General features: G+C 37.1%; 2 protein-coding genes across 2 annotated transcripts in view; one reads left to right on the forward strand and one right to left on the reverse strand.

Annotated features, from left to right (window-relative positions):
- The window catches only part of SYCP2L (synaptonemal complex protein 2 like), an 81,813-nt gene extending 77,431 nt beyond the window's left edge, over nt 1-4,382 (forward strand). Inside the window, exon 31 of the mRNA XM_023538408.1 lies at nt 4,316-4,382. Within this exon, the coding sequence (XP_023394176.1) occupies nt 4,316-4,382 (67 nt within the window). The remainder of the gene's footprint in view (nt 1-4,315) is intronic.
- An 8,056-nt stretch (nt 4,383-12,438) lies between these two features.
- Nucleotides 12,439-20,422, reverse strand: part of ELOVL2 (ELOVL fatty acid elongase 2) — an 80,268-nt gene continuing 72,284 nt past the window's right edge. The window contains exons 5-8 of the mRNA XM_011373238.2: nt 17,816-17,987; nt 15,083-15,207; nt 14,458-14,592; nt 12,439-12,588 (exon numbers count right to left, since the gene is read on the reverse strand). Coding sequence (XP_011371540.2) covers nt 12,463-12,588; nt 14,458-14,592; nt 15,083-15,207; nt 17,816-17,987 — 558 coding nt within the window. The 3' untranslated portion in view covers nt 12,439-12,462. The remainder of the gene's footprint in view (nt 12,589-14,457; nt 14,593-15,082; nt 15,208-17,815; nt 17,988-20,422) is intronic.

Genomic DNA, 20,422 nt, shown 5'->3' on the forward strand with positions numbered 1-20,422 from the left:
GAAAAAAATACCATTTTCTTTTGGAGAAACAACAACTCTTCAAATCAAAATAGTACTGAAAGAGGCTGTGGAAAAAAGGCTAATCTGGGCTAAGAATATTAAACTAATTCCCAGCCCTACTGGAGAATTGGATCAAATGTGAATTAACCATACGTGTTACAGTTGGTCACATGTAACAGAAATCAGATTCCAGCAGCTAAACCAAAGAGGGATTTTATCCATCCCCCAGTAAGCAGCAGCAGCCCAGGGGGAGGTCATCCAGGGCTGGTGTACAGTAGCTTTCAGCAGTCATTAGAGACCCAGATTTTTTTTTTAGCTCCCTGCACTGCCATTCTTCCTGGGGCTTTGGGCTTTATTGTCACCTACCGCTGCTCTACCTCTTTTTATTTGTAATTTTGTTCATGATTTGGATAAATAAAGTCAATGACTGTAGACTGAAAATAGTTTATTCATTATATAGTATAACTTGGTTATGTAATAGAGGTTATTTGTAGTTTAATCTGCTCTACCTTTAAGTATTATCCCAACAGAAAGAAAGGATGTGTGAAAGGTAAAAGATGTATCAGCAGGATCTTCCCCTCCCACCTTTTTTTTTTCTCAGTTAGGGAAACAGTTATCATGGAAGCTCAGTGGATAGATATTTGTCTCTATTTTACTGGCCTGAAGTGGGTCACATGATCCTCTCTCGTTGAAAGGGAATCTGGGGAGGTGAGAATTTAACAGAACGTGTTACTGCCTTCCCAAAACTGTAAATAAGGAAGAAAGAGAGATTAGATGTCGGGTAGGTTACTAGTACTGTGTCATACCTGAAATAAATTACAGGTACTGAGCACAGAAAAAAAATGGAGAAATAACTTAAGTCACACATATGATTGTCCGCCATTCTCAATGAGAATACACCCTAATGTTTGCATTAGGATAGGAAAATCTGGTCCCTCATTGATAACAGCTCCTACCTACTTCTTATTTTATGAACATTGAATCGGGCTGAATAGCAATCTGGTTATTGACAACGTGCATTTTTCACACTGCGTTGCTCCAAAAGTCAGCCCAGCCACTTCACCTGGTATTCCACTCAAGAAATAGCTATCTTTTCTTGAACATTGGAGGAAAAAATAACTTGCTATGTTATAGACTTTTGAGAGATAGCATATTTAAGAGATTTTTGAGGGTGATTTTGACTTTAGCCAGTTTTCACAGGTACACTGACTTTAGCTTCCAGTGGCCATGTAAGATGCAACTTCACCGAAAATCTGAGTTAGGGCTGTAACTGATAAAAAGGAGTGACATTCATATTAGCTCACTGATTTTTGAGAGTGGGGGATAGTTCAAGCTTGAATAACCCTCTTTTCTCTTTTTCCGTTTCCACCAGTCTGAGATGCCTGAAGAAGAAAAAGGTGACTCTTCCACACAAGTGGTGCTTTGGTACCCTGAGCTCATTCATTTTACTCCACGCCAAACAGAATCCCTGAGAACTCCTGAGTTAGAATCGAATAGAATCGAATCGACTAGAATAGAATAGAATTTGTTGGTGGTTTGCAATTGTGTTATTGTCCATTTGTTCACAAAAGTTAACCTTTTGTATTAAAATTTGGCAAGAAAAAAAGGAAGTTCAGGATGTTTAACAACGTGGAGTGTTGTGGCTTTTTTAACACATGATTTTAAAAGTAAAATTGATTTTTACTTGAGAATGTCAAGTTTTATGGATTTCAGTGTCATTACATCAACTGTCTTCATGGAAGGACATCTAAAGAATATGTATGACTTCTGGTAACTAATGAACATATATTTCAGAACTGTTTCCTGCGAAGCCTTGAGGTAGCTCATATGGTAGATGTTGGATGTGATCTTGGTTGTTAACGAGCTTAGTCTAAAGACACCCAGGTAACTGAAAATCTCAAGACTGTATGTTATTTTAGCAGCATCTGTATACATACTATTTAGTATATTCTTTGAAGGAGAATTTAATTTGAATGTGATGAAAATATCTCAGATGAAAATGAAGTATTTTGAAATAGTTTTTTCATTTAATCTACAAATATTCTAGTTTCTCCAGCACTTTAACAAAATTGCCAGATTTAGCAGAGGAGAAATATTCATCATGTGATTATTACTGAATGCTCTAATAACTTCTGAGCACATGAAGTTGCATATACAGTTGAGTGTTTGAATTTATTTTAGGAAAATGAAACCTATGTAATTTAAGGCCATCTACAAAGTAATTTTGTTTATGATTTGGATAAATAAAGTCAACGACTGTAGACTGAAAACAGTTTATTCATTATATAGTATAACTTACTTATGTAATAGAGGTTATTTGTAGTTTAATCTGCCAAAACAAATGTTTATAACCCCAATTTGTCATTTTTTTCTTTAGAATTTTTAAATGAGCTATATAGTAGTATACTGTAAACTTTGTAGAATATAAAAACACTTATATTTTAAGTCCAGAGGATCTAATTAACCTTATTTTATTTAGGCACATTCAGTTTAGGGCTCACAGTCGCTGGTGACCTGAAGTTTTATGGATTTCAGTGTCATTACATCAACTGTCTTCATGGAAGGACATCTAAAGAATATGTATGACTTCTGGTAACTAATGAACATATATTTCAGAACTGTTTCCTGCGAAGCCTTGAGGTAGCTCATATGGTAGATGTTGGATGTGATCTTGGTTGTTAACGAGCTTAGTCTAAAGACACCCAGGTAACTGAAAATCTCAAGACTGTATGTGATAAGCGCCATAAATGAAGTGTAAACTGAACACTATCAGAGTTGTGAGGAGGAAGAGGCCATTTTTGTTGAGGTGATCAGGTATGGCTTCTTGGAGGAGAGGTCCCCTTTGAAATAGATCTTGAAGGTTGGGGGTGGGTTTTCTTCTGGTTAGTGAAGAGGGATTAACATGAACAATGGAACAGAGGCAGAAAAATGCAGAATTTGTTTGAGGCCATAATGGAGTGTTAGTGGAAATTAAATTTGTTTAGGCTCAAACCGAAGTGCTTTAACTGGCTTGATAAGAAAGACTTTATTCTGTAAGTGAGAAAGAGCCACTGCACACTTAATAGAGAATGGTACAATGAACACAGTGGTTTAGAAAGATCGATATGAAGCATGAAGACTGAATTCATTTTACCAGGAGATTTTAACTGTAGTTAAGGCCTCCACTGGAACAAAGGTCCTGGGAATGAACAAGAAGTGTGGAAAACAGCTGACAAGCGCTGTGCCAGGTTGCGTGTGAGACGAGTGAGGTGGGTGGCAGGACACAGGGATGGATGTACTCTTGTGGACACATGGAGGGAGGCTGGACTGTAGGTGCTTTGAGCTGATGATGTTCAGCCAGCAGGGGAGCAAGGACAGCAGCAGCTCCTCACCCAACCCCACTGACTTTGTCCTATGCTCTGGGCCCATGACAGCTGTGGATCATGCTCACCCGCTTTCTGACTCACTCCTATTGGGAACAGTCCCGCACCCAACCAGTCTGTGGCCTCAGCCTCCTTTGTCATTTCCAGTATCCTTCTGTGCTCTAACCTTCCATCTTCCACAGCAGCCCTTCCCTTTGTTTACTTCCATCTTCACGATCCTTCCACAGCAGATTATCTCCTGGCTTTTGCACTTTAAACACAGTCCAGCAGCATGAACAACTCTCATTTTCTTCCCTCCTTCCTAGCCCCTTGACTCCTTCCCTACCCTTCCTGTGACAAGAAGAGTCAGGCTGATTCTCTCCAAGGTTCAGGGCCCCGGTGGGATGCTTTCAGTATGAGATTTGTTTGGGGCCATAGATGACAATATGGTGATTCAGTACTGAAGTATATTCTGACTATCTTTCCTGTGGAAACAAAGGGACCCAAGGCCTCACTTCCTCTGTTGCCCTATTGTGGGGAGTGGGAGGCTGGCTACCAGATCCTCAGCCTCAACCTGCAGATTCATTCAGACTTTCCCTTCAACTGTGCATACCACAAACACATTCATTCTCTTTCCTGCTTGCTCACTCACCTTAGTTCTCTTTTAGCAACTACTGTAACCATTCCTTCATATCCCCAGTTCTTAGACATTATTTTCATGTGGCTTGTTTGATTTTGTTTTTCTGACTTCTCATTCACTCCGAAACCCCCTGCAATTCGCTAACTGCCTCCCCTTGACCAAACCTAATGCCTTTTTGTCAGTAGTTGCCCACCTGACCTTCCTGTAGCATTTGATTCTGTTTAAATATTCAGGGACACTACTTTCTCTTCTTTCTCTGGCTACTTCTTCAGCCTCAAATTCTGATTAATTCTCTGGAAAGTGCTGGTTTTCTTGTCTCTTTGTCTTTTCTCAGGTGCAAATGGCTTCCTGGGCCTCAGCGCATTTGCACCTACCCACTAGACAAGCACCAGCTTGTCTAGTGGGTAGGTGCACGTGCTTCAGACTGAACGTGTCCACAACTAACTCTCATCCAGACTGGGAATTGTGTAGGTGCTTCAGACTGAATGTGTCCACAACTAACTCTCATCCTCTGCTGCCCCTGCCCTGTCTCAGTCCAGACCCTCCCCTGCTGAGCTCATGGCATCCCCATCCACTCCTGTCTCTAAGTTCAGAATCTTAACTTTGACTCTTACCCTTTCAAAATTTTGTGGCATCTCCCAGTGAAGTCTCCTATGTGATCTAGCGTAGATTTCCCCCAACTTGTGCAGGAAATGCCACAACTGTGCTTCTGTCCAGCTTCTCCTAGTTCTCCTTTCCCCAGTAACTGCAGAGTTTCTGTCCACAACACCCATCCAATCCATTGTTCCCCCACTGAATACCATAATGGTTCCCTGTTAGCCTGGCACTCAAAGCTGTACATTTGCAGCCTTCTACCCATCACCCTATCCTGAAGCCTCCTCTTTACTAATAGAAGTTTCTGGAATGTGCTATGACAGCTGTGTCGTGCTGCTCCCTAACTTTGTTTCTTCTGCTGGAAGCCCACTTCACCCAATTCTTCCCCTAGTGAGCCCCTAACTGTGCTTCCAGGCCCGGCTCTGCTTCTATTTTCTTAATATAAGGTCTTCCCCACCTCCCAACCCAAGTCACAGTTGACCAGCTTTCCTTTTGGCTTGCTCAGTGACTGTATTCATCTCTGAGATCGCACTTAGCTCGGGAAGTGGTCATGGTTGGTTTACAGGCCTGTGGCCTAGCCTGCTCCCTGTATTCTCAAGCCTTGGTCATCTTTGTGCCTTAGGAGAAATGGAAGATGACCTAATTTGCAATTGCGGGAGGAGACAGAAGCAGGAGAACCTCTGGGCTCCTTCAGGGTCTCAGAAGCCAAAGGACAAGAGAATTTTGAGAATGAGGCTATTAATCGTTTTATGTGGCAATGAAGTCAAGAAAAGTAGGAATAATTCCTACCGTGGGTCTTGGTCAAGGGAACACGTGATAGTAATTTTAAGTGTCAGCTTGGCTTGGCTATGGTGCCAAGTTGTTTAGTCCAACACTAGTCTAGATGTTTTGTGAAATATTTTGTAGATGTGATTAATATTTAAGTCAGTAGACTTCGAGTAAAGCAGATTACTCTCCATAATGTGGGTGGGCCTCATCCAGTCAGCTGAAAGCCTTAAGAGAAAAGACTGAGATTGCCCGAAGAAGAAGCAATCCTGCCTCAAGATGACAACATAGAAACCCTGCCTTAGTTTCCAGCCTATTGGCCCACCCTGCAGATTTCAGACTCAAGGCTGCACTATCAACTCTTACCTGACTTTCCAGCCTGCTAGCATTCCCTATAGATTTCACACTTGCCAGCCCCACAACTGTGTGAGCAAATTGCTTAAAATATATGTCTCGCTCTGTATCTATCATCCATCCATCTATCCGTCTATCCATCATCTATCTATTTACCTATTTATCTATCTATCTATCATCATCTACCAACCTATTGAGATATAGATATATCTTATTCTGTTTTTTTCTAAAGAACCCTGGATAATACAGGATGTCTCTAAGCCAGTGTAGCTTAGACTTCTCCCAGGAGCCTATGAAATGAAGCATGATGTTTGTATGATAGGAAAGTGGGTGAGTGGGGGGTCAGGGTGGTGAAAATATATGGGCAATAAGTGCCAATGAGTCCAGAATATTTATGCTTTTTAGAAAATTAGTATATGTAAGTAAAGCAGTAAATTTCCAAGGTGAAAAAAACTGCCTTCCCTGTGGACTTCGAGCTTTGCATTAGGTCAAGGATAGCTGGAAAACTTGTTTCCAGATGAACTGAGATTTGCTGAGTGAAAGGCCTAGATGTTCTTGGCCAGGCTTTTAATTTTCTGGTCATTTAATAGTTTGATTCTTCTGCTTATAATATAGTCATTATTACTGAGCAGATAATGGAGAAACAGATGCTGTCTGGATTCCAGAAGACTGGTCACTATTGGCCAAAGCTTTTTTTATTGGGAACTCAGTTAAGTTACGAGCTTGCCTTTGTTTTTTCATTCGGCCATGTGTATGTGTAGCTCTGGGACACAGACACTATATGTGTGTATCTCTGTAATACAGACCTTAGCTTATGTAGGACACTCTCATCACCAAGGTCAGAGGCTGATGGGTCTCAGTCTGTCTTTGTGGACTCTAGCTCATGCTGTGGGTTCTTCTTTGCTCTTGCTCTCCCCTACTCTACAACCATCCTCCCTTCCCAACTGCCTGCCCTGTGGACTTCAACATTAGGCACGGTAACAACAGCCTTATGGAGGCTGCTTAATTACTCCCACAACTGTGTAAGGTCAGATCCCTTTATGGATATATGTGGATATCTCCTAAAAGTTCTCATATTTTTGTTACGACAAGTAGAAAAAACTTAAAATATACCCCAAAAGGATAATTATTCATACTTAATGTCATTTCAACTGTCCTTGCCATTTTTCTCAAGCCAGAAATAGTAGTGTTATGAGCTGAATCAGAAATAACTTAGTGGTCTCAGCATTCACATTCAGCATTCCCTATAGATTTCACACTTGCCAGCCCTCACAGCTGTGTGAGCAAATTGCTTAAAGTATATCTGTCTCGCTCCATATCTGTCTGTCTGTCTGTCTGTCTGTCTGTCTGTCTGTCTATCTATCTATCTATCTATCTATCTATCTATCTATCTGTCATCATCATCATCATCATCATCATCATCATCATCATCTACCAACCTATTGAGTTATAGATATATCTTATTGTTTTTTTCTAGAGAACTCTGGATAATACAGGATGTCTCTAAGCCATGTAAATGATGTGTCAGTGAATCCTGACACGTTTAACAGATAACATAAATAGCACATTCTTACAGTATGATGACTTCCTGTTTCCCCACTAGGTAGTGTCCACTAGACACTGGCTCCTTAAGAGCAGAGACCTTGTCTGTTTTCTTCACTATTTTATTCTAAACTCTGGCAATGCCAGGCCCATGGGAGGCACTCAAGAAATACTTGCTGAAGGAATGAATGGTGACTCCCATGAATGATGTAGGTGTTTACCTCTTAAATTTCCTTGAACAAAGTTCTGGCCTTGTCTATTTGGAGAATTTTTCACCCATCAAAAAACTAAGCTTAGGCATTGCCTCCTTTAAGAAAGTTTTCTTGGTAAGCCATTTTCAGTTTTTCTGTTATTTTATAACTAAATGTTTCACCATCTACTTTACCAGACTATGAATTCTAAGGGAAGATACTTCTGGGTCACTTCTGCTCTCTAGTGTAATACACAGCACCGGGCAAGTTAGAGTTGATGAATTTATCAATTGAACATTATTATTTCTAGAGTTTGTCAAAGCTCATAAAACTAAACTAGCATTAAAAAAATAAAGGCTAGTTCTTTCTGCACAAAGTGTGTTAGGTAGTACTTAAGTCTTTCAGAGAAATTTGCAACTTCTGATATTTGTTACTAGGGTCACAACCAACAGGAATGCTAAGTTCATTTCCCTCTTACTGTATGATATCAGCCTGGGCAAAATGACAGTATTTTTCCTTTTGTTGTTCAATATTCAGGAATCACAGATTCAAATGCTTTTAGGGGTCAGTTAGGTTAATAGGCTAAATGATAACTGTGACAAATGTAAGAGGCCCCATCTCAAGGTTACAGACTGGTACACAAACACAAAGCCATGTGCCAAGAGCTTGGAGGGCACTGAGCATGGCTGGGCTCTGCCTGGGTGTAAACGTGATTTGGCCTCAGACACTGTCATAATGGGTTCCCAGTGTGTTGCTCCTAAGATCCATAATGACTGCATTTACAAATTGCTCAATGAGGGTAAGCATGCTAGATAAACTTGTCCTCTTGGTGTCATATCTGTGTTCCCTCAGTGCAGTTTCTTAAGACAGAAAAATGACCTACAAATCAAAAGCTTTTACTCCCCACCCATGACCGAAAGTCATGTTTTACTGAAGGTCAAGGGATATTTTAGGTGACTGTAGTTAGTCTTGTAAGAGTGATTACTTCTTTATGTGCCCTGGAGTGGAAATCCTCCTTAAATATGTGAATGTAATTTGATTTGAAGAAAGCCTGCCATAATAAAAACACACACTGAATTTTTCTTTATATGAAAAAACTAAGAAACTTATTTAAGTGAACATTTATCATGTATAAGCAGCTTTTAATTTGCAGCAACAGTTATTAGGCCTTACCAGAGACATAGGGTTTATCTTTAAGCACAAAGTTTTAATGATTTGGTTCTGCTCACTGTTTAAAATAATGAAATCCCTGCAGGTTAAGAAGCAGCTCTTTAAAATGTCTACTCTTCCCCTCCCAAACTCTAGCCCCCATTCAGATAATTAAAATGAAGTTTTCCCCCTTCAGTGCCACCTCCCATTTAGTTTTCTTCCTCTTCCATTCTCTGCTCCCCTCCTGTCCTTCCTTAATGTACCCTGCCCTGTCTCCGTTACTATCCAGGAATTTAAGCAACTTCATAAGCAGACTTTGAGCACATCTTCTATAGCTTTCTTTTGGACCTGTGTCTTATTCTCCTTAACACTGCATTCAAAACTCCACTCTTTACATTGAACAACACCAGTCTGTGATCCGGCCCCACGACCCCAACTTGTCTCCCAGGCTTCGCCATGGTCAACTCTCAGCTCACAGACCCACTCCTGATCTGCAGTAGCCTCTCGTCTGTCTGTCTGCAAAGGGTTTCAGAGCACTACACAGAGTTGTTTGTGCCTAATATGTCTCCCCAATCAATCCAGTGCTCCACCCAGTTTATCTATATGGCAGTTTGTTTGTTATAACCTTAATATCCACTGCTTATCTAATTGGTCTTAAATTTTTTTTGTGAACGACCACTTTATGAAATAATTTAACTTGGTATATGAATACTATATAAAAGTAATAATGTTGCCTAAAAGCTCATTGCTTGTTGAAATCAAGGAAGAATTAAACATCTGAAATCAATTGCTAAAATATCACTTTATTGTAAAAAAGATTCTCAAGGAATAGGTCATTTAGAATTCCATGCAGACATACATTTTAATTTCTTTGAACCAGATAAGAAAAATCACAAATGCTTTACTTTAGTGTAAAAATCAATTTATTATACAACAATCATACAGAATGCTTTTTATTTATCTACAAAAGAAAAATGGCTTCTCCTGCCTCCCTGGCCACCCCAATCATGATACTATGTTCTCAAGATATAAATAAGTACTTTCAAAGGAAAACCAAAAAGGTGATATCCTTATATTCCAAATAAGCCCCAGAAACATCTTAAAACAATATGGAAATATTAGAAAGAACCAGAATGGTCTCTTACACACAAAGTGCTGTTCTGCCCATCAAGTATATGCCATTTCACCTTAAAAATAAGAAATACCTTTCTCATGGGGGACTTTATCCCCCAATATGCTTAAATAGTTCAATATATAATTTTGAAAGGTTGAAAATTTCTCTTATGTTTAATTCCATTAAGTAAATGTTCTATTTTAATTAAAAAAATAGAATTATTAACAGCTATGCTTAAGGTATACATTTAAATGTTTTCATTCTTATGAGTAAGAGGAAATTTAGGAATAAAACTTTCCATTTTTTTTCTTTAACAGATTATAGATATTTTTATAATTTTGTTTTAGGAAAATAACATTAAAGGTAGACATTTCTTTTTTTAAAGTTGTAACACTTAATGACAGGTTAAAATATTTACCTGATTCAATATTAGTGGGTAAGATTTATAGCTCTGTGTATTTTTACTGGCCCTTGAATGCTATAAGGCTCTAAGTGTTTTATTAAGCTTCTCTAGAATTAAAGACCAATTGGAAATAAGCATCCTGAAACTTTTAAATTGAGCTTGAAGTGTAAACTACCCAAGTTTTCCTCTTTGATCTGAGGTCAAGCTGCCCAATCCTTAGAGCTCCTTGGCTTTGTCATTCTGTTGAATGAAGGATACCCTCCCTTCTCTGCAGATATGAAGCCCACGAAAGCACCCAGAATGGCAGGTCTGATGCTGAGCAACGAGACTTAAGGGTCTCAGTGACAAATAAGTGGAATACAATGAATATCTGTCTTCAGAGTCTCATTTTTACCTGAAATGTACTTTGAGAACAGATTTTAGCCCATGTTTGAGACCTGAAACTGAACTAGAGTCCAATTGCTCCAAAGGCTTTCTCCTTAGTCCAACTTGTGTTTATCATAGAGGAGCAATAACAGTCATAGTTAGCCCTTGTTTTAACATAAGGTTCTGGGAGAGAACAATGCTTATAATAATACAGTTATAATGTCATGGAAGTGGGGATTAAGGACCCTAGAGCAAGTCACTTTCAGAAAACTATTTAGAAAAATAAATCCAAAAATAAATGGGCATCAGACAGAGATGTCTGTTCAATAGAAATGGATCAACTAGTAGAGAAGGAGATGTTACAGGGCACAACACTTTCACTATTAAGATTAGTCTAAGATCAGACAATTAAAAAAAAGTGGGCCAGATTCCTGAGTGGGTAGTTTACATGAAAGACAAGTTAGAAAAGTCCGTACAATGTCAGTGTAAAATGTCAGTACAAAAGTCAGTGTTTATTAAAAAAAAAAAACAGGAAAAATAATTTAAAAATTAGAACTGTGGTGGTGGGGGGAGCAAAAGGACAGGGAGGCACTCCCAAACAGACTGGAATGTGTTGGGACAATGTTGACAATGCCCTTCTGGCTCTTAAGCCTTTGATGTCAACATTATGACCTAAAAACTTATTTTAAAAGAAGGGGTAGGGTGTAAATGCTTTTATAGGGTATAAGTCATCATCACATCTTCAGAAAGTATTGTTTCCATTCTCAGTGCAATGTAATAGTAACAGTAACCATCCCACACTTAGGAAGGAAATATTTATTAATGCCTTCCTCTGCTTTTTTGCTTGATTCTCCGTAACATTGCATTACCTGAGCAGGGAAAGGATGTGCTTGGTTTGCCAATTCGCACACTTTCAGTGTGGCTTACTACCAGCTCATGGCTCAGTACTGAAATCTTTCATAGTCTTCTGAGTTTTTCTTCCTGTTTTCACAAACTTAACCTGCAAAAAGTGATAGCAGGTATTTGGGAATAATATTCACAACCAGGCTCACAAGAAATAGTTGACAAATTCAATGTCTATTTTGCACCTATTGCGTTGTTAATTCTGATTTATAAATGTTCCAGTGGCATATCATTCTAAAGATAAAGGCAGACTGGACTTGAGGCCTTGTTCAGAAAGAAACGGGCAGCCAGGTTTAGATCCTGCTTTAAATATTGAGCGTTGTGTGTGGCTATACCTAGGTCAACTTAACATGAGAGGTAGACATGAATAATTAAGGAAACCAAACTAAAACTGAGAAAAAAAACTCCTATTCAAAGCCCCTGAGCTATAAGGGTTTGGCAGAAAATTTTTTTTTCCCTTCTTAGAAAAACTAATCTTCAAAATAAAAAAAAAAAATACAAGTCTCATTACCATATCACTAAGTTGAGAATTAGGAGTGGCTGTGGAAATTAGGCTCTAGTTAAGAGAGAAAAGTTTTGCTAGATTTTTCATTTATGATCCCATTTTAATATTTTTCTGGGGTGGATTCCTAAAGGAACAAAGGGACTAATTACTTTATGTACTGACAATTATTGCTTAATATAGATTAGAACATACCCTGTATTTAGAAGATAACATTTTCTTTTAAACATTTTAATATGAACAAAACTCAACTTTTATTTGAAGATTTGCTGTGAAAAACAATGCTCCATGTTTCCTGGCTTTGATGTGTATAAGGCATTATAAAGACAGTCTCTAGTGAGGGGTTAAGTCTGGGGGATCGGGGGAAGGAGAGAGAAGTTGCGCCACTTCTGAGGTCTACAGAGTTCAGCCTCACCTCAGTGCTGACAGAAGCATTCAGTTAACCAATTAACCTAATAGCAAGATATTAATACAAATGATTTATAAACTCAAAAGAAATTAATTTATGCTAAAACATATATAACTTTCAATTCAGTCTTTGCTTTAAAACAAGCGAATCTGTTAGGCTATTATATATGCTTAGTCTGTTATTCGCTGTTTATTGTGCTTTCTTGTTTATTACTCCGTTAGCTGCTGTGAAGTAGGCTTTGGAAAAACCATTCTTAACTTCTTTCCCTGCTGGTAACTCTTCCATCTCTTTCTTCATTGGCTTTTTTCGGTATGTCTGTGGATGTGTATATTTTGAAGAGAAAAAGAAAAAAGGATTCTTTAATAAGACCTTGTCTCTAATGTAGCATACAGTCTAAAACAGTGCATGATTTTCTTGGGTACTGGACTTTTTAATAAGTATTCTTGTTTTTAATAAGACAATTTTTAAGCTTCGGGTTAAAAATAAAAATAGGGTAAAAACAGGATGTATGCATGAATTCCCATAAAAGATTGTTTCTTTCACCTTATCTACATTAGGATAGTATTTATTATATATTATGGGATTAGCATTCAATTTATTCTGCATTAGTTGCTTACTTGGAAAGGATATATCTTTCGAGTTTTTTTTTTTTTTTTCAGTTCAGGTATAACTGACATACATATTCGTTTCAGATGTACAACATAACGAGTTACTACTTGTATATATTGTGAAATTATCACCACAAAAAGTCTAGTTAACATCCATCACCACATACAGTTAGACTTTTTTCTTGTGATGAGAACTTTTAAGATCTACTCTCTTAGCAATATATGCAATACAGTATTATTAACTATAGTCACCATGCTGTACATTATATCTCCATGACTTATTTAAGGACAATTTTTAAAAAATACAGTTCAAGTGAAAAAAAGTACTGGTACCTGGGATTTTGGCTTGATTTGGGTTTTGGCATATCTTTGCTATTCTGACAAAATACATGCTCTCACCTCATTTTTACCGTTTTTTTTTTTTTTTTTTCAAAGCAGTGGTATTAAGGGTTAAGTTTAAAAGAACATACTCTAAAAGACTAAGATTCAACTGAAGGAGCATGTAGGGTTAAAGCTTTGAGTGCCATTGCCGACCCCTGCTGGGCTATCGGCTTCCCTTCAAGTTTTGATACCAAAATGACTCCCTTCGCTTTCCCTTTAACATTCAGCTTTTTCCTTCTTTTTGTGGCTTTGGTTCTATCAATGGTTATTTCTTTAGAAATTTTGAAAGGAAACTCTTATCTCTTATGAAAGACAAAACCTAGCTAGTCCAATTTCGAAACACAAGTGCTGAAAAGCTGTCAAAAGTTCAGTTCCCACAGTTGTACTTTGTTTAAAACCACTATGGGTTGACTTTCAGCAAATGCAAACTAAAAATTCAGAAAGCACTTGTTGTTTGTCTGAAGAAGAAAATACAATTGAATACAACTTCAGAAGTACTGTTTTGAATAAAAATGTTCTCATTTTTTTCGTGAAGCTTTATTTCTCCAGCCCACAAAGAAGTGTAATTTTAAATCTACAACCACCTGAGGCCTGTGCTCTTACTGCTTTCATCAGTTCTTATACAATAGAGTTGCTTTGAAATTGCATTTTGAAGTTCTCTTCTATTTAAATCGTTAATTAAAAAGAAAATGACACTCAAGAAAAAGTCAGTGTGACCTTTCCACATTGGTTTGCCTTAAAACAATTATTTTTCCCTTCATTAAACAGTCTACAACATCGCAGTAGCTGATATGGAAACAATTTTTTAATATTCAATTTAGCCTATGTTTTTCTCCCTATATATTTCCTGGATCTGTCTTACTATACACAGTGTTTAACTTTTAGACTTCAGACTCGGATAGCATGGTGCAAGTATATGATACAAATGCATAATAACTTTGATAAAACTTTATCAAAACGCATCCATTGAAAAATGTTTAATAGAATGCCCACTAGACCACTAACTGGTTATCCTTCGAAGAGGGCCTCCTCCGTGGTGAGAGGAATTAGGAATCCAAGTTTCACTTTTTACTTTGTGCTTCACCGTCATTAGAATTTATCAACAAGCATGAGCTACTATAATATTTAATGGGTAAAATTAAACATAGTGCACAGTCTATTATGTTTTGCCACTGAATATTTACATTGAACCTACCTGGAAATAAAAATTTAAGAACAGGATGACTAGTGTAAGCATGTAAGAAGATTGGAAGATGAGGCACCCGAAAGGGAAGCCACATGGTTTCACGACAGCACTCATGGTGTGGGTGATGGTGAGCACGAACTGCACCTGGAAGGGTGGCAGAAAGGGCATCATGTGGAGTGAACCAAGCCGAGCCATATAAAAACCACTGTGAAGTTTCATACATTTAGAAATCAACTATTCTTACTCCCCAAAATTTGCAGTAATAAAACAAGAAAACACTAAAGCAGCTCACTATCCTATCCAGAAATTTTATTTAAAATTACATAATTATAATGCTCATTAACTCTCATGGGAAAGCAGTTGAAATGAAAGATAAAAATAACATGAACATTAGTTTTAAAAGTATTCATCTATATTCAAAGCAAGGAATAAGCTAATTGTACACAGAAAGGACATTTTAATAAATAAGGTTTCATTCTTAAAAGGCCATTTTTAGAGAAAAACAGGCAGCCTCATCACACATGGAAAAGCCTCTGACTTCTAAGAAGACTGAGACTCCCTATTTCCTTTCCCCGATCCATGAAAATATTTATAAGCTTCACATGAAGAGGAGCTGAAAGGAGGGAGAACATACCAGTTGCGCCTGTGTGAGGTATTTCTTCCACCAAAGATACCTGTGCATCGATGGAAACACAGACAGTCCATAGTAGGAGTACATAAGAATGTGGATAAAACTGTTCAGAGTGGGTCCAAAGAAACCTACAAAAGTACCATATGAAAATTTACGCTCTTCTAGAAAGTAAGACTGTTCATTCTTTGTCCAGTGAGATCCTTCCTGCGTATCATAAAGACAAATAACAAATATGTCACTAACAATTCACACTGATAAACTCACCTTGTTTATTGCGACATTACTCCAGGATTCAGCAAAAGCTGCCTAAATAGAAACTGGGATAGTGTTTTAGCTCGCCAACCAAAAAGGTAATTCCTGATGTGCAAAGGTTTTAGTGTACCTTTAACCCATTACTATTAGCTAATTGGGAAGAAAAAGAAATGTTAGCTTAAAGCTGATGGCAGAATTTCTTTGAGAGAGAAGTGTCTTTGTTTTAGCTAAACCTTTGATGAGCCATTTTGATTATACAAAGAGAGCCTTCAGTACATGGCTGAAGAAGATGCTCAAGAGTCAAGGAAAAATGTTGCTTTTCATAATTAAGTAAATGAAATCTACTTGAAAGAAATCTAGGAACCAGGAGATGCTGGGGAGGATGAGAAAAGACTGGGACTGGGGAGAGACTGGCTGGTGAGACCTTCCCAGTAGCTGGGGCATCTCATGGACTTTTAGAACAAGGAATATCTAAAATCCAATTAGGATATTTGCTGTGCTAAGCTGTGCTAAAGCATGCCCTCTATCCCCTGCCATCATCTTTGTGAAATCTTCCTATAACTGCCATCAACATTGAGTGAATGCTGTTTCAGAACACCAAGGAGAAAGGACTAAGTTCTGTTGGGTCAACTAAGGTTTGAACAGATAGTAGTTGCAAGAGGTAGGATGTGAGAGACAGAGTATTTGTTGGAAATAAGGAACTCACTGTTGTGAGGATTAAATCAACCAAGACATGTAAAATGCTTATTAGCATTTGCTTTGTGTTGGGTACTATTCTGTGTGTTAGCTTGGGATACAGATGGCTGGTCTAAGAGCTATCAATCCTGTGGCAGCGGAGACCACAGAGCTAGACAACCCCCCTCTATTAGCTCTGCTCCTTGGATACGTTACTTTGACCTTGTAAATTTTGATTTTCTCACCTGGAAAATAGGTATAATAATTACCTCTTAAGGTTGTGGTAGGATTAAAGGAGATAATATAACATTATATAAATTAAAAGGCACTGTACATGTGCTGGTTAATTAATCAGTTTAAATTCTCTAGTCTGGTTTCCCAGTACTGGATTAGAGATCTGAATAAATGCAAATCAGTGAATAAGAAATAAAAGGAATAACGCCATGCATCTAGGAAGTCCTTAAGAAACACTGGATGGAATAACTTGTTAAGGCACTAGAATATATATGAAAACACAAATATAGTTTCAGAGTACCAGGTAGCACAATATTAGTGATTTTTTTTACCCACCTGAGATTTCATTGCCATCAATTAAAGAAAAACTGATAGTTGCTGCTAATAATTTTTATAATATTCTAGATTGAATAGAAATTGTCACACAGTATTTTATTCATAAGAATTGTATTTACACAATGATCATTTGAGACTTTTAGATGCTTAGTGATTTGTAATGAACCTGTTGAGAACCACGAAAATACTTAATTTTGATAACTGTCTTTTGATGTCGATTATGGTCTATATATTGATCACAGTACAAGTCTGTTATAGTCTTAATAACTAAACTCAAGAAACCAGGTTGTCAGGCTAGGAGAGGTGCAAAAAGCATCTCTTTCAGCCCACTACACCTCCAGCAATTTCATTCTTCACATTGTATTTTATATTTGCATTTCACAGTCACCAAAATATTCCAAATATCCTTGGTGTTTTAAAAAATATCATCTCTACAAGAGTGTCATCCTGGGACAAAATTTTTGACTTAAGTTTTACCTGTTCTAATTTTTCATAGAATATTTTTAAATTCTTGGGTACAAGACAATATCAAATAGAAAATGTGGGTCTCTCTAACTCAGTGTTTCTCAAACTGCAGGTCATAATGAACCTGTTAGTAAATTAATGCAGTGAAAGTTGTCATCAGCTTTTTGGAAAAGTGAAATAGAATTAAAGAAAAAACAAAACACCACAATGCATTATACAGAGCCAGACTAAATATTGTCTCATGAAATTTTTGTTTCATACAAAATATATATATATGAATGAGTGCACTGGGTTGTGATATAAAATATATTATTTCTTATTGTGGTTCTTAGTGAAAAAAAAAAAAGCCACTACTCTAGTGGGTCAGCAATGAGACTTTAATTTTTCAGAATGGAAAAACAAGCCCTAAAAGTTGAAATGACTCAATCTATATCAGAGCCAAGTGGTAATTGTGGAAGGTGCCATATATATTTCTTAAGCCCTATTAGAGTAAAACTGCTCCAGCTAGAGTATGTGCTTCTGGCCATTGGATATTTGGTGCATGGAGAAGAAAATATTTTTAAAATTGAGGGTAATACTCATATTCTGCCAGTGTCGAAGACCATAATCTAAATGGCCATTGGCAAACACATGCTTCCCTGTGTGACAAAGCAGGCTATGCTGTGGCCTCCCTTCCCTCTGTCTTGGTCTGCATGTAGTACTCAACACAAGAGATTCACTAAAGGTCTCACAAGATCCATTACATGGAACTGAAAAATTAACAAAATAACTTACTTTGTCCACAAGGTATCCAGTTCAAAACACACCACCAGATGTTAAACATAGAGGCATGATGGTATACATGAAGAAAAGTAATCTGACTGGTTTTTTTCCGCAAAACAAAGAAAATGGTGTCCAGGAACTCTACTAATTTGGAGAAGTAGTACCACCATAACACCTTGGCTACCTGTAAGAATTTTAAAATGGGAAAAGAAAAGGCGAGCAATGAGAATGGCCTCGTGATGCCCTCCCTCTCAGCGTTGTGTCCTGTGCTTTACTAGTGTGCATCTCTCTCTCAGACCACTGAAAAAACACCTACCTGGTGTCTCTGACTCCAGTTTTAGTTTGTTCCCAGCAATCCACCCTACTCTAGTATTATCTTTCCAAAATACATATGTGATCAAGTCGCTCCTCTGCACCTAGAAACCCAATCCACGGTTCCTTGATTTATATAGGATCTTTCCCAGGCTTATGTGGGCTGGTATTTCCACCATCCTTCTCCAAGTGGCATCCACCTTAATGTTTGAGGGAATATTAAACCTTCAAAAATATTAAACCATAAACACAACAGTGACCTCTGGGGAATTGTATGGTATCCCAAAGTGCACTGGCCTGCAGTAATATACTAAAAATAAAATGGGTGTAGAGAAATCTACATTTTTTTTTGTATTATAGCTTTGAACATGTTTTCAAAATGTATATCTTAAAGATTTTAATTAAAGGCTTAATTAAAAGGTTAATTAATCCATGTTATTATGGAAATTTTCAAACATTTACAAATGTAGGAAGAATAAGTTCCCATCGGTTCATTATACTTATTCTTCCTACATTTGTAAATGTTTGAAAATATTTACAAATATTTTCAGTGGTATCTACCACTGAAATTCAGAATTTTCAATATGATTCCAATTTGTTGAATCAGGTCTATTTCACATCACTTTTCTTTTGGGGAGGGGGGAGTGTAGCATATAAAAAATCCAAAGTATCATATTTTATCTATAAAAACTTCTGATATGGAGACTATGTTTGTTTTAACATAACCACCATAACATTATCTAATAAAATGAACAATTCCTTAATATCTTTTAATAGCCCAGTCCATGTCCAAATCTCCCTCGAAAATGTCTCTTTAGAAATCAGGACCCAGACAAGGTTCAGCTTGCATTTATGATATCATTCTTAAGTCTCTTCTGATCAATAACAGTCTTTCTCCTTGCTCCTCTCCTTTTTTCATGTCTTTTATTTCTATTAAAGCTACAACAGTTGTATAGAATTCCAATATTATCGATTTGGATGGCTGTTTCTTCCTACTGTTGTTTCTCTATCCCCTACATTTTCTGTAACCAGCAATTAGATTGAGAGGATTGACTCGGCCAGGTTTAAGGCTTCTGGCAAGAATACTTTATAGGTGGTTCAGTGTACTTCCTATCTCATCATTTCAAGAGGGACATGATTGCTGATATTTATGAACAGCGAGTTCAGGTATTAATAGCCTAATCCAATCATTATGAAATTTCCATTCAATTTTTACCCACTAGTTTTATCATTTACAGTTCACTGCTGTCTAGATCCATTACTTCACAAGGAGTTACAAAATAGTGATTTTAATTCTCTTGTTACTTATGAATTTTTTCCTCTAGAGAGAACTCTTCCTCTTTATCAATATGGAGATTCACATATGAAAGGCAAGAAAACATTTGATTCTTTCCCTTTTTTCCTAGAATGAATTGGTGTCCTCGCAACCTTCAAAGGGTAACAATGAGGTTTCTTTCAGTATCATTTTAAACTCCCGTTTTAAAAAATAAATTTAATATGTTTCAATCCACTCCAATAGTATTCTTTTTGATAGTCAAACTGTCCCATATTCGGCATTGGAAGGCCCTTCACAGTGGTGGCTCCTACATCCTTCCTTCATGACTCTAGCAGTCTTTGATAGTTCTCTTGTTTTACGTCACAAGAGGTCCTAGATTCTTCTTATATACATTTCCTACCCAAACCATGAATTGGCTAATTCCCTAAGAACTCCAGTGGAAAATTACAGGATTTAGGGAACATAATCTGGGGATTCATTGCTTATCGTACTGGTTGTCACAGACTGACTAGGCCTTTTCTGTAGAGAGCTAAAAAAAAAAAAGACACATTTATTTTAGAAATAACAAAGTTCTGATATTTCCGACTTGAATCTATGATTACTGGGTTTCATTTAATTTTTATTGATATCATCTTCCTTCTGTGTTTAAATATTACTTGTAATAATATTATTATTATATACTTTATCCTACATGTACCTATAACAGTATCAAAAAAGCAATACCAAATTTTTATTAATAGCAACCGAAAAATCACTGAATATTCTTAAGATAAATCTCACTAGGGATATCTAGGCAAAACACTGATTTAATGTTACTTAAAATAATAATTCTTTGTGTGGTTATATCATCAACTTAATATATGGGTATATTCATTTATTTTAGTTTATTTCCAAGTTTTTTGGGGGGAGGATGCCCTACTTTCTTTTTAGATTTAATTTCGTTTTATAATTATGTAAAAAACTTAATGGTTCCCAAATCAAATGTAAGACAAGGTACATTCAGAGAAGTCTAGCTTCCATCCATGTCCTCT

This window comes from Pteropus vampyrus, unplaced genomic scaffold, assembly GCF_000151845.1.
Source record: "Pteropus vampyrus isolate Shadow unplaced genomic scaffold, Pvam_2.0 Scaffold221, whole genome shotgun sequence".
Classification (NCBI taxonomy): domain Eukaryota; kingdom Metazoa; phylum Chordata; class Mammalia; order Chiroptera; family Pteropodidae; genus Pteropus; species Pteropus vampyrus.